Source organism: Pyrgilauda ruficollis, unplaced genomic scaffold (genome assembly GCF_017590135.1).
Source record: "Pyrgilauda ruficollis isolate IOZ18807 unplaced genomic scaffold, ASM1759013v1 scaffold24, whole genome shotgun sequence".
Taxonomy (NCBI): domain Eukaryota; kingdom Metazoa; phylum Chordata; class Aves; order Passeriformes; family Passeridae; genus Pyrgilauda; species Pyrgilauda ruficollis.
In genome coordinates, this window is record NW_024523648.1 from 16,722,224 (window position 1) to 16,736,140 (window position 13,917).

General features: G+C 34.7%; 1 protein-coding gene across 1 annotated transcript in view; it reads left to right on the forward strand.

The window, feature by feature from the left end:
* ADGB (androglobin) overlaps positions 1-13,917 on the forward strand; it is an 86,802-nt gene that overhangs the window by 16,193 nt on the left and 56,692 nt on the right. The window contains exons 8-11 of the mRNA XM_041470053.1: positions 7,722-7,816; positions 9,913-10,087; positions 10,818-10,908; positions 13,591-13,735. Coding sequence (XP_041325987.1) covers positions 7,722-7,816; positions 9,913-10,087; positions 10,818-10,908; positions 13,591-13,735 — 506 coding nt within the window. The remainder of the gene's footprint in view (positions 1-7,721; positions 7,817-9,912; positions 10,088-10,817; positions 10,909-13,590; positions 13,736-13,917) is intronic.

Below are 13,917 nucleotides of genomic sequence, written 5' to 3' on the forward strand. Positions count from 1 at the left end.
AAGGACATAAAAGTTGTGCAATAACTAAAAGGTGGGACCAAAGCCTTTCTGTCTCCTTCTCAGTAAATCTTATGTACATCTTAAGGACTACTTTTTTATTTTTATTTTTATTTATTTTAATTAAATTACATTCATTTTTTATTGTATCTCAACTCTTGACTTTAAAGAGTTTGTGGTTGATTGTTTTTAAAATTTATGTAAAATCTTATTAAAGCATTTGCACTGTATGACATTTGATGACTGACTGAAAGTTTTTTATCTGAGAAAGAAAAATATTTAATCTTTATTTTGCTTAATAGAAAAAGCAGAGCAGAAAATAGTAGGAAAGAAAAAAAAAGGAGAGAAAGAAAAGGACAAGGTAGCACTTCAGTCTCCAGGAAAGTTGGCAAAAGCCCAAGGCCTTCAGGACTTAACTGAAAGTAAGTCCTGTTGTTTTGAAGCTAAAAATACAGACAGGAGTTATATGTAAAGCAAAAGGCTTTGCTTTAATTTGGTTTTGAACTTAACTGTGCATTGTCTATGTGATTTTTTTTTTTTTTTTGTAATTACTGATGCATGAGACCAAGGACATTGAGAAAATATTTGGCACAGTGCCAGAAATACAATGCTTTCTTACATTGTAGTAAGGACATAAAAGTTGTGCAATAACTAAAAGGTGGGACCAAAGCCTTTCTGTCTCCTTCTCAGTAAATCTTATGTACATCTTAAGGACTACTTTTTTATTTTTATTTTTATTTATTTTAATTAAATTACATTCATTTTTTATTGTATCTCAACTCTTGACTTTAAAGAGTTTGTGGTTGATTGTTTTTAAAATTTATGTAAAATCTTATTAAAGCATTTGCACTGTATGACATTTGATGACTGACTGAAAGTTTTTTATCTGAGAAAGAAAAATATTTAATCTTTATTTTGCTTAATAGAAAAAGCAGAGCAGAAAATAGTAGGAAAGAAAAAAAAAGGAGAGAAAGAAAAGGACAAGGTAGCACTTCAGTCTCCAGGAAAGTTGGCAAAAGCCCAAGGCCTTCAGGACTTAACTGAAAGTAAGTCCTGTTGTTTTGAAGCTAAAAATACAGACAGGAGTTATATGTAAAGCAAAAGGCTTTGCTTTAATTTGGTTTTGAACTTAACTGTGGGAGGTTGTATTTACTTTTTTTTTTTTGTTTAAAGTGTAGTTATTTATAGCTCACATTACACACTGAAGTCATTCTAAACTAATCTGCAACATAGATTAAAAATAGTATATTGCAGTACTTTGTTTTAGCGGCATACTGTCTTACAGTTGTTCTGTGTTTAAAAACCAGCAATCCCTCCTCTTTTGTAATTTATTTGTTCAATATCCACTTTATACACAAAATTGCAATTGGAAAAAGCAGGAATGCTTCTTTGTCTAAGGGTAGGGGACCTGGCATGGGAGGAAAAAATATTTGTTAGAATTCACTCCATGATGTAAATCTAATTTTTTTTTTAATCTTTGTCCAGGAAATACATAGTAGTGAATTTGATTCCTGAATTGATACAGACATAAGAGCACAAAAATTAAGTAAATTCTTTCTTTGTGCATTTATATTTAATGCAAAAAACAAGCAAACAAACAAAAAACCTCAAGAAAATACATTTTAAACAAATCACAAGTAAATACTAATCAGACAGCTAAACAATCAACCAAGATATTTCAAATTTATTAGCATAAACTATAGAAGATTTTCACAAATATACAATAAGCTTCTATGCTCTTGACTTTGCTTATGTTTGGATGCATGTGGCATTTCCATGTGAATAGCAGCAAAAACCACTTATTAACTGGAATAATTTGCAGTTGCAAATCAGTAGGTGAGAATAAGTAGAACATCTTCCTAAGGGAAATAACTGCAAAGTAAGAATGAAATTGACTACATCAATGGCATTCCTGCTTCTTTATTTGAATCCTGATTAAAATTAGTGATTTAAATAATTTTAAACTACAGCAAACCAAGATTGTGGTTTGTCATCAGCAAATATATTTGTTTAAATTCCTAACTTACATACCACTAAATGAGTTAAACAGCAGTAAATTTTAAAATATATTGCAGGAATGTAGTTTGCTTTAGCGTAGCAGGTGTGGAGTAGGAAATTAGGTGTTTCATGTGAATATAAGTAAAGTGACTAACTAGTACTCAAGCATGTGATGGAGAAAAGAAAGCAAAAGGGAAGCAAAAGGCTCCAACATATGCATTCTAGGAAGTGTGCGAAATGAGTGAAAGAGCATTTAAAAAAAGAGGCAGTGCTTCCATGTGAAAAGTGACATGATATTTAGATCTTTATCCTGCCGCTTAAAGCACAGTATATGCTTTTTTCTGAAAGCCAAATAGTGTCCTGTGAAGAGGTTATTTAGAAAGATTATTAATTCAGGTCTCAAGTACACTGATCAGAGTACTCTTTTATCCTAAGTTTCAACCAAAAAAGACTTTTGGAGAAGAGTAAGAGGTAGGTATCTCTATATTAACAGAGCAAATTTAAAATTATTAGACTGAAAGGAATAAAAAAGGAGTTGAAGTTTGAAATAATACTGAATTATGATGCATTTTTGTTGTGAGAGTGTAGCCAAAAGAGGGAAATCTTGCAGGCTTTATGAGACACATGGTCTGCAGAGTGGCCCAGAACAGTAGAACCATTGTTGTGCATAAAATAACATCTGAAACTAGGTCTTGATTAAAAGTCAGACTCCAGAGGCAGTAGCTGTAAAAAGTTCCTGAATTGTTCTGGAATTTTGTAACAGTGACTTTACTTAATGCGGTAATAGTTTGTTTTTTTGGTTTTTTTTTTTTTCATTTTAAGTGACTTGAAAACTGTTTCATTCCCAGCATGATAAAAGTGCTTACTTCTCTGCTGCAAGCTTTCACTCTACCTGTTGATTGTTGACTTCAAGGAAATTTTTTTTCTTTGTGATTAATATGGGCTGTTTCTAAAGAGATATTCAACTACTCCATATATTATTTATATTTGACTTTTAAAATGGTAAAACCTTCTGTATTCATTGCATTACATATTCATGACCTTGTTATTCATGACATGTTGAAGTACCAGTTACTTCTAAATACTTGGAAACTTATGTTACAGGCTTTTGATTTTCTGTGGGCTATAATGTTGTGGTGAATTGATGCTGTCTGGCAGCTAAACCACCACCCATCCACCTGGTTACTCTTCACAGTGGGATTGGGCAGGGAATGAGGACAGAGCCCTTTGCCCACCCCCGGTGTTCTTGCTGGGGTGGTGGAGTGAGAAACAGATTTATTGGTGTGCGAGCTCAGCTCAGCAGTCACTGACAAACTGGTGTGGTACCCCAGTGTTCTAGATATATATAGTGATTATATCTAGAACAGCACCACAAGCGCTGCCCTGGTGAAAGCTCCATCCCAGCAAGATCCAATACAAACATATGCAGTTCTGAACCGCTTGCATAGTCAGACCAATGCCTGTGGCACCACACAAACACAGTGTGAGTAGCAGGATCATTGAAGCATTGAACTTGTTTCTCTATGCATCCAGTTGTGTGAATCCAGCTGAATAATAAGCCCTTGATATAGTCAGTCTGAACTCTTCCTGAGACCAACTGACTTTGTCTTTGATAAAGGACTTATCTGACTGACTTTTGATCTGACTTTATCAGTCAGCCAGTCTTTGGGAAGTTTTAGCGGATAATTCATATGTTCCTCCTGACCCATTTTACTATAAAAATCTGTACTTTTCCACTCAGCAGCTTTTTCTTCTGGTTACAAAGCTTTCATACTTAGGGTATCCCTGTGTTTTATGAGCAGTTTACACTGAAATGATATGATATGAGATGAGGTACTGTGAGGTGAGGGTCCGAAGTGACGCAAGGTCCCCAGGCAGGTGCAAAGAAGAGCTGCTTTATTCGTGCCTTTTTCATGCAGTCAGGCCTTTATCAATTACATACTTTTAAATCATAACAAACATAATGCAAGCAACCACCATACACCACGATGTGAACACGTGATGGTGACATACCTTGTTTTTCTGCCTCTAACTCAGCTGAGTCACTTTCCTGTAGTCCTTTTCTGCTTAGCCGAAGTAGCAGGCCTGAGCCATGATTTTAAAAGGCCTTCCCTTTGTAAAGTTTTAGCTATATGCAGCAAGGTACTCTGTCACATTGTTCCTATAAAGAATCACTTCTTTGCTTGTATTTAGGTTTTCATACTACTGAGTTTCTTAATAATTTCTTAACTGCTAGAAAGGGAACACTATTCCATTTGAAAGGTCACTAGCTAGGAATTTGGGAGTTTGTTCTACAAATCAACCATGCATTTTGCTAATCTCATTGTGCCTTCATAGAAATTCTTTAATTAAAGACAGTATTTTCTATGCCACAGAAGTGATGAGATTATTATATTTAGAAGTTTTTGAAATCAAACAAGTAGATCTGTAATCATCAGAGTCAATGAGAAAAATGTCACACAACTGTAACATTCTTATAATTTTTCTTTTACCTATTCAAGAGTTTTCATTTACAAGATTGATTGAAGCCTAATGTTTTGTTTTTTTCAAGTGCATATCATCGTTCTAAAATATTTATGTCAATTCTGAAGAGCACACAGGTTATTTTTCTGTAAACTAAAAAATACCTTCCAATAAGCGAAGCTAATCCCTGCCTATCACAACAGCAGAAGTTAACATCTGAACTGTACACCTGATGGTCAGGATATTGAAAGCCAACTGATGTGTTTTCATTGAATGGTTTGGGTTGGAAGCGACCTTAAAGATCATCTAGTTCCAACCCTCTGCCATGGACAGAGGCATCTTCCACTAAGCCAGAGTTCTCACAGCCTCACCCATACAACCTGGCCTGGAACACATCCAGGGATGGGGCATCCACAGCTTCTCTGGGCAACCTATTGTGGTGCTTCAACATCCTCACAGTAAAGAACTTTCTACATCTAAGCCCCTTTCAGAGGGGTCAGCTAAAAGAATTACCCCTTGTTCTATCACTCCATGGCCTGAAGAATCTCTCTTCAGCTTTCTTGCAAGCCACTCTTTAGATACTGGAAGGTACTCTAAGATCTCCCTGGAGCCTTCTCTAATCCAGGCTGAACAATAGAAACTTCTTCAACCCTTCTTCATAGGAGAGGTTCTCCAGCCTTCACATCACTTGTGGTCCTCATCTGCCATCATTAGTCCTTGGAAAGTTATACTACAGCAGCAGCTCTTGTTTGATAGATAAATATTTAAAAGAAACATTGAGAGTGAGAAAATTCTTAGCAAGTCATATGCAAAACATATGGTAAACAAAAATGATTAAGATGTATTAAAACCAATAATTTTAATTCCTGGCCTTTCTTTGTAAGTGACTGGATATGTATTTTACATGGATCAATTAAAATCTTACTTTCCCTTTTCAAAGGGACTGAAGCATTTTTTTGGGTTGTTCAGTACTCATTCTCTGTAAGTGAATTTGCAAAGTTGCAAGTGTGAAACATAAGTAGCTACATGGATTCAGAAATTTTTAACAAAGCACTGCAGAATTCTTATATCCACACTGATGGATAGAAATAATAGGCTTTGCTGAATCTGTTTTGTTGTACTGTGTTTTATAACATTTTTCATCTAATAATGCAATTTTATCAAGGCTATCAGTTTTAACTAGTTTCCCCAAATGCTGAATCCACACTAACCATCATTACACTTGGTGCCAAATGATTTGCATGCATTGTCCTCATTTTTTGTACAGTGAAAAAAGATCAAATATGTAATTTTTAAAGCTACTGGCATAATGTACTAGTGTTGTAATAGTATTAATAAAGTGGATATGATGTGAATGGTTAATGATTTGCATGCTCTAATAATTTGTTCATTGCTATTTATTGTCTGCCCTGCAGACATTTTATTTCACAACCCATCTGGACTGAATATGACAGCTTTACATTCCACCTGGTATTTGATTAAATACTTTTATTTCAGAAATACTTCTCACATGCAATGAGATTGGTGTGCCTTGTGACACACACTGTTCTGTAATGTGCAGGACATCATAGCTAATATAGCCGTGTTTGTAACAGATCAGATATATTAGCAAGGACTGAGGTTAAAGTTAACTATAGCCTTGCTTTTGAATAAGTTGAAACCCATAACTAACACAAGAGCTATGGTTAACATGGGAATCACAAGCATGCAGTGAGAAAAATTGGAAAGTAACTTTTACTTGCCTTTAGCTTATATTTAATTGGGTAATTGAATTCCTGGAAGAATATTTAGAGAATAAAATGTTGCATACCCTCTAAATAAATAGATTTTAGGTCTGATAAATCATATTTTCCAGACACTTGCCTGTTTATATGCAGATAGCTTTGTTTAATTTCATTTCACAGAAAATACCTATTCTTAGTGTACCTTCTAGCTGAATATTTATTAAACATAGGAAGAAATTAGCCGGTGTTTGAGGTTAAGCTGAAGGGAACAATGACAGATGCAGGTAATTTTACCGGAGTGTTAGATGGGGATAGAATCATAGAATCATTTAGGTTTGAAAAGACCTCTAAGGTCATTGAATCCAGCTCGTAACCTGTACTGCCAAGCCCACCACTAAACCATGTTCCTCAGTGTATATGTACATCTCCATATCTTTTAAATACCTCCTGGAATGATAACTCAACCACTTCCTTGGACAGCCTGTTCAAATGATTAACAAATCTTTCAGTGAAGAAATTTTTCCTAAAAAACATTCTGCTGAAAAATAGCTGTCACAACCTATGTACTGAAATCTTGTCTCCAAATTTTCTGAGATGGCTAAGGAAAAGTAGAGAGAAATAGATAGCTTTCTTTTTGAGATGTCTTTTTGTTAAAATCAGAGATGTATATTTCAAGTTTTATGTTTTAATTTCCCTTCAGCATGAATGAACTGACTTCCTTGTCTTCTCTTCATGATTCAGCAATTAGCAGTGGCTTCTTGCAAAAATAAGAGTAGGAGATGATTGTATGGTTGCCTAGTGCAACAGATTTCTGGGGTTAACAAAGTGAATGTGCCCCTGTTTCTATTCCTTGCCTATAGCAGAATTTCAGGCAAACAATTTTATAAGGTACGTGGGATAAGAGCTTCATACTTTCTGAGGCAACCATCATTACCTCCATTTTTTTCATCTGCTTTACAGAAATGAGAGCAGTAACCCTGGTTTACAGGCGCTATGTTTCTCAAATTACTTAATTATTTATCTCAATCTCCATATCTCTTGGAAGCAGTGGCCAGAGCTCTGGCTTTGGATCCTTTTGTTGGCAAGATCAAATTTTGTCTTCACTGGTGATAAGCATTTTACTAGTACTGACCAATCAGAATGTTTTTACTTCATCTATATAGATTATATGTATTGTTTTCTTTATGAAACTATCTACTTTTTTTTTAAAATTTGAATTAAAGCAAAAAAAACCAATGTTGAAAGCTACCTTGCTACCTCTGACCTGTCATATTTTTAAATTGTATTTTGTGTTACTCATTTATGAAAAATAAGTAAAATATACAAATGCTGTTGATGATTTAAATGAGGTGGATTTTTTCCATCCATGGCTTCTATTCAAAGTGCATTACAATGAGCACTTCTTTTGAATAAAATAAGTCAGATAAAGAAAATAGTAATAAAAATAAGACAGAGAAAGCACAATAATTTAGTGTGAGCTACAGCTACATTTTTTTACTGTTTGCCTTGTTCTAAAGCATGTTGATGTTTTCTGTGTAGAAACGCCCATACCAACCCAGCCAGAAATGGTGGCGTACGCTGGCTGTATACCGCTGCATTTGTTTGAAGAGGACATTTTTTCATTAACACGAATGGTAAGATTCTGTGCTCTCAGGACAGGAAAACATTACTTATTTTGTTATCAGAGTGTTTCATTTTGTTGCAACAATGCTGTAAAAAAAGAATACAATAGCACAGTGAAACAGTCGCTAGATGATGACTGTCAGTTAAATTTATATTTTGGTACTTCTGTTTTCTGAACATGCATATTCCTGCCAAAGCCTGCTGATTTTACTCAGTTTTCCTCCACTTTCCTTGGGATCCCAGAAGCTGAAGTCTTCTCAGAGAGGCTAGATGTGTACTAGAAAATGTATCATGATGAGATAGATACTTCTGAATGGAAAGTCTAATTGTTTTAAGGGCTACTTGAAAACTATGAATTTTAATTTTTTGAAGTCTACAATTAACACTCTCTGATATACATTTTCCAGTATGTTGCTTGTTCAAGAAGTAGCATGTTTATATCAATTTCTGTCATTAGTGTTATAACTGGTAAAAGCAGCTGGGAAAAGTGTGGCACTTAATGCAGCTGGGGTAAAAACAACACTTTTAGGCAATTTTGAAGATTAACTGTTATCTGTGATATTGTTTTAATTTATTTTAATATAAGGTCTCAGTCAATATTGTCTCTTTGCTAAAAATAATAATGCTAGTCATCAAAAAGCAAAGTGGAAGTGGAGACATGGGCTTGTATCTTTCCTGCCACCTAACACCCTGAGTCTCAAACTTGACTACAGTCTGTTGGGATATAGAAATTACTGAAAAAGAGGTATGGCAGACCAAATAGGATGAGACAGATGAATCTATATGTCTAAACTAGTGTTTTAGTAAAGACTTGATAGAAAAATGGAAGCTGACAGAAGTTAAGTATAGAAGTGTAGGGGATTTCATATGGATAAAACCCCACCATTTTCAAGCTGTATTCAAGGGCTGAGAAAAACTACACTGATTGAAATAAAGTTTAGAAAATAAGTTCACTGGGATAAGAGTTGCTCCCTAAACTTGGAGAAAATTTTGTCATTGACTGCAGTTGTACCAGAATTTACTTCACGAATTTTTGCAGTATCCCTTTTAACTTTACTTTCTAGTATGGATTTCCTTGGATTGTGATGACTTGAATTTGTCTTAGTTTCCTCAAATAAAATGAAAAAAAACCCAGTAATTGAGTCATACAAGTGTGTAGTGTACTCAACAGCTAAATTCTCCTTTATGATACCTAACTGGTTATCTTCAAAATCCTTTTCAATCTTGGATATTTTAACTGGCATTTTTAGTTTAAATCATTCCCCATTGTTCATCTAACTGACAACCACAACATTGTTCTCTACAGAGTTCATAAATACAGAACCAAAGGAACATTTTAAAGTTAATAGAAACAGTCAGAGACCTGCTGATGAGTATGTTAAAGAAATGTTATTGGTGATTTATTTAGCATGTGAAAGAAAGTGTGCTTTTAAAATTAAAAGGATGTACAAATCTTGTAACAGAACTTTCAGTTGTGATGTTAAGTACTAGACCATTATTATTTTAGTGGGAAAAGCACCACTTGATGTCCACATCTAAAATTGCTCTTAAGTCTGTTCCTAAGGGTTTTTATATACAGGTCAACTGAAGTGTCTTTAATGTGTTTTATAAATGGCCCATCAAATAAAAAGCCTAGCTTTAATGATGTGTTGGTTCAAAACAATACATTACGGAGTTTTTACAAATTATCTAAAAGACCGATTGATTTTAGAATTCTACCACTTTATAAATTCAGCATGAAGGAAGGACTTTTTCCCTCAGAAAGTGCTTTTAAGTATGATTATTTGAAAGAAAATATTGTGCCTATTGCTTTCTTACATATTTACTCTCTTCACTTGTATGTTGTGGTTATATAAATAAGTTAGAAGAAGTGATGAATCTATTATAAAAAGTAAAATACATGTCAACACTTCTAAGTATACTTCTCATGCTGAATATCAAATTTTAATCGACATGTTTTTGGATAGTCTTGCCAGGTGGACTATATTAATTTTATTTGTTATACAAGCTGTTAGATTCCTTTGTGTGCATACTGTTCTTGTTTGTTAGACAGATGTAAGGAGAAAGAAGATCTGACCCAGTCAGGTTACCCTTCCATGTTTTGTAGGCTGATTCTTCAGAGAAGATGCGGCAATATGGGCTTTCCCACATACACAGCCATCCTGTCCTTATCACTAGAACTAGGTCCTGTCCTCTGGTAGTACCTCCAGAACCACCACCACTTCCTCCTTGGAAGCTTTTCCGTCTGAAAAAGCAAGTTGTTGTGACATCTGAACCCCAAGGTTTGTCTACTAAAAACTCCAAAATAAATTTGTAATGACATTTTAATTATTTCAGGACCATACTTATCATCTGTTAGCTTAATTTCAATTGAACTCAATTTTGTATTACTTCCTCTTAGCCATATTTCCTGTATGCTTTGAGAAGTGCCTTAATTTATGTTGAAAAAAGTACTCTAGTGGAGCAAATGAAGAGGGGATGTTATCAAAGTAACACAGAAGCTCTCTGATGCAGAGCCATGAAAGCTTCTGAACACCTTTTAAAAATTTAAAGTATGTGACTAGTCCTGCTGCATCAACTCATGGTTTTAGAGTAATATTTTTTCTAGGGTTGTCTGTACTGCATAATGGAGTTAGATGCATGACATGAGATAGCTTGAGCATGAAAGTGTTACAGGCAGGCTAGCAAAGTATACTGGGATAAGAAATACAGGAAATTGGCAAAGGCAAAAAGTGATGTCATAGTTGTTTTGAGCTACCCTAGCCAACCTTACATATAAATTAGGCACAATTTAATACTTTGCTGGCTGAGGATCAGACTGTAATGCATTTATTTTTTTCATTATATGTCACCTAGAACCACCCCTGTTTTTTCTGTTCCATTCAAGTGCATGGGATGACACTTAGAAAATTATTTAGGGGTGACGAGTCCCCATTGGAAATTATTTCTCAACATTAACAGTATTAAATACTTTTATGAATGTAAAAATTTAACAAGTTGTTTTTTTCCCAGAGCCTGTGGTAGAGAAACCTGAAAAACATGTTGAGATTGCTAGCCTGTTTTTTAAATACAAATTGGATATTATCAAAATCCCAACAGACACGTAAGTATATAATGTAGTTTCAGCATTAGCATTGTGAAAGTGCAATGGCTTATCTTTACTTGTGTCACAGGGAAAAATTTCTCAGATCATGTCTGAAGCTCATCATGGCAAAGCACTCTGTTGATGTATTGGTGTCACGTAATTAAGGAGCTATCAGTGAACTGTACATTTAGGATCAATATCGGCAATACAACAGATAAATTTGTATACTAGACACTTACAAAATGCTAATAAACACCTAAAAACTTCTGAACACCTTCCTGTAGCTAATGCCAAGAAGTTCTAATCAGACACACAGATGCATACATACACAATTATGCTCACCCTCCCATCTTAGAGGCTTACAAACACCTCCTGTTTTGGGAGTGCAGCACACACTTCCTGCTGGAGATGCAAGTCTCTGGGCTTAGCTGTTTCTCCCTCAAACTGCTCATGACTGCTCTGCTGAGAAAGCTTCCCAGGGGGTAGACATTCACACATGGGTCCCCACTTGTCACACCCAGTACGGACAGGTCCCTTAGGCAGATGCACACTTCTCAGGGCTTCTGGCATAGGAGGACTGAGAGTGATATCAGGTAAAGACATGTTGCCAGATTCTCTACCCAGTGGGCCCAAAGATATAGACTTTTTGCTAGATTACTTCATCCAGAAATAAGAATATTCTTTGAAGTATTTCACATTTATCCTCAAACTACTGGTCTTTTTTTGTTCTAACACATAACAAGGAAATAATTGACTAGCCAGTCAGTATTTTCATAGAAATCACAAGTTTGATATGGAACACTTAATGTTTATGAATAAAATAGGCTGTTCTCTGTTCGTGATTGTTACAACAGGTCTGAGAGTGCAGATGAAGAAGCTCATGGTCAAAACACATCTTTGTATGAATGTCTTGTGTTAAAGACTATTTGGAAGTCCTATAAACCCTTGAAAACTGAAGTCTTTACATAGGGTGTCTTAGAGAATTTTCAGAAATTGTTGCATACATTACTTCCAGTCAATATTCCATGTTCAGCATAATACTTGCTCCCTGACAAGAAAATAAAGATTCCCATAAAATGCATCAGAGCTGTGGTTTTTTCCCTAGGACACACTGCATAATGCACTTCTGTCAGGCTTCAGCTTATGATGTGAACATTCAGACAAGTTCTAGAATTATTCATCCTGTCTCTTTTACTCTGATTGAGCTTCTGTCATGAAGAATTGAATGTGTCTTATACTCAGTGTACACTGAAAAGTTTGTATCTTTCTGGAGGATATGTCTTTTCTTGAGACTTGAGGCCAACCGTAAATTGTTGGAGATCTGTGTATTTTGTTAGGGTGTGTACACCTTTTTTTTGGTACATCACTAAATAAACTGACTAAATTGCATATGTGGCAGGTTCTACATTTTGGTCATCATAATTGGACAGACTGATAATGAACCAGCTAGATATTTTAAATTATTTTTGAACAGCAGCATTTGTCCATGAATGACGTGACCTTGGAATATTCTGGGAATGTAATTGTTTTGCTGATACAGTTGCATTTTGTTAGTTAAATGCACCTAAATTACTACTTGTTTTCAAATAATAGTAGTAGTAATATATTATAATGCTCTAAGCAATTATCAGGCTATCAAAGTAATGGGAGATTTGATAATGAAGATGTTTAAGTATTTGCACTTTAACAGATTTTCTATTGTTTTTTTCATATTTGATAGATTGCTTCATGGTCAACCTAGCCCATTTGGGGAAGGATAGTTAATTTAATATGCTAAGTTTCCATGACAATTGGCTACTTTAATCTTTGTGATTTAATTAACAGGTAGTAGCCAAAAATATATAGCAGGTATTAACATTGCATTCAAATAATATAGCTGTGTAAATAAGATAAGGGACTTAGATACACAATTGGGACTGAAAGTTTTTAATCTCTTCCTCTTCCACTAATAAATTATTTTGAAACACTTAAAGGGAAGATAATTTTGACTGTTACTGCAAAAGATCTTGATCTTTCATTATCTCAGTCCTTAGAAAAGGGGCTAGATAACACATGCTTTGATTTTAATTTGTTCTTTATTGCTCTAATAGCACAATTACACACTTAAGTCTAATTAGCATGTATGCAAAATTGTTTTGGTCTTGTTCTTCTAGTTCTTCACTTAACAAGAGTTACTTATATTTCCTACAGTTTTTACTCCTGCCTCCAGTGAAGTAGCAACAGAGCTTTCTTTTGTTAGCACCAGAATAGACGTGCACAGGTTTCCTTGGTTATCCTGTGTTTTGGGGGTCTGGTAGCTATGGAGACCCATTTTGAGGGAAAAGACAAAGAGTATTCTGACAAAAAACATTTTAATTTTTTGCCTTACCTCCACTAAAGTAGTGGTTTTTTTCTTGTCTAGGGGCCATAGTAATTTATTCACTTCTGACATTATCATCTAGTTTTCAGCTGGCTTGGGTTATGCTTTTTTGAGGGTCAATTAAGAGGTCTTTCTATCATAGGTTTGTGTGTAGTGCCAAGCCAGTAATGACAAGAAATATATGAAGATATGGATTCTGTGTTGCCCTAGGAATCTTCCAAAATAAAGGACACACAAACTAACTATTTTGTTAAGGATATGAAGACTTATGAAATTATGAAGACTGTCATTTGAAAGAAAATGTATGGATTAAAGTGTTTGTATTCTTTTTCATTATTTAGCTACTTTCCACAGTCTAGCCTCAAAAAAGGATTTCATACTACATCCCGTCTCACTTCTGTTACTGAAACTGATGAAAATGAAAGTGACAGTAATGGGGATATGAATCAAAATGGGAGACACTCAAATGCAGAAGATTATTCTCAGGTAATAATATTTCTATTTTTTAAAACTTGACCTAGTTTTATATTACAAAGGAGAGTGAAAGATAAAACTATTTAATACTGAAATATATGTTTTCAAAGACATTTCAGAAAGCTTTTTCCTTTGCTATTTAACTAACTTCCCTACCCTTTCCACTTTATAGTTACATTGATGTGTATTGGTTG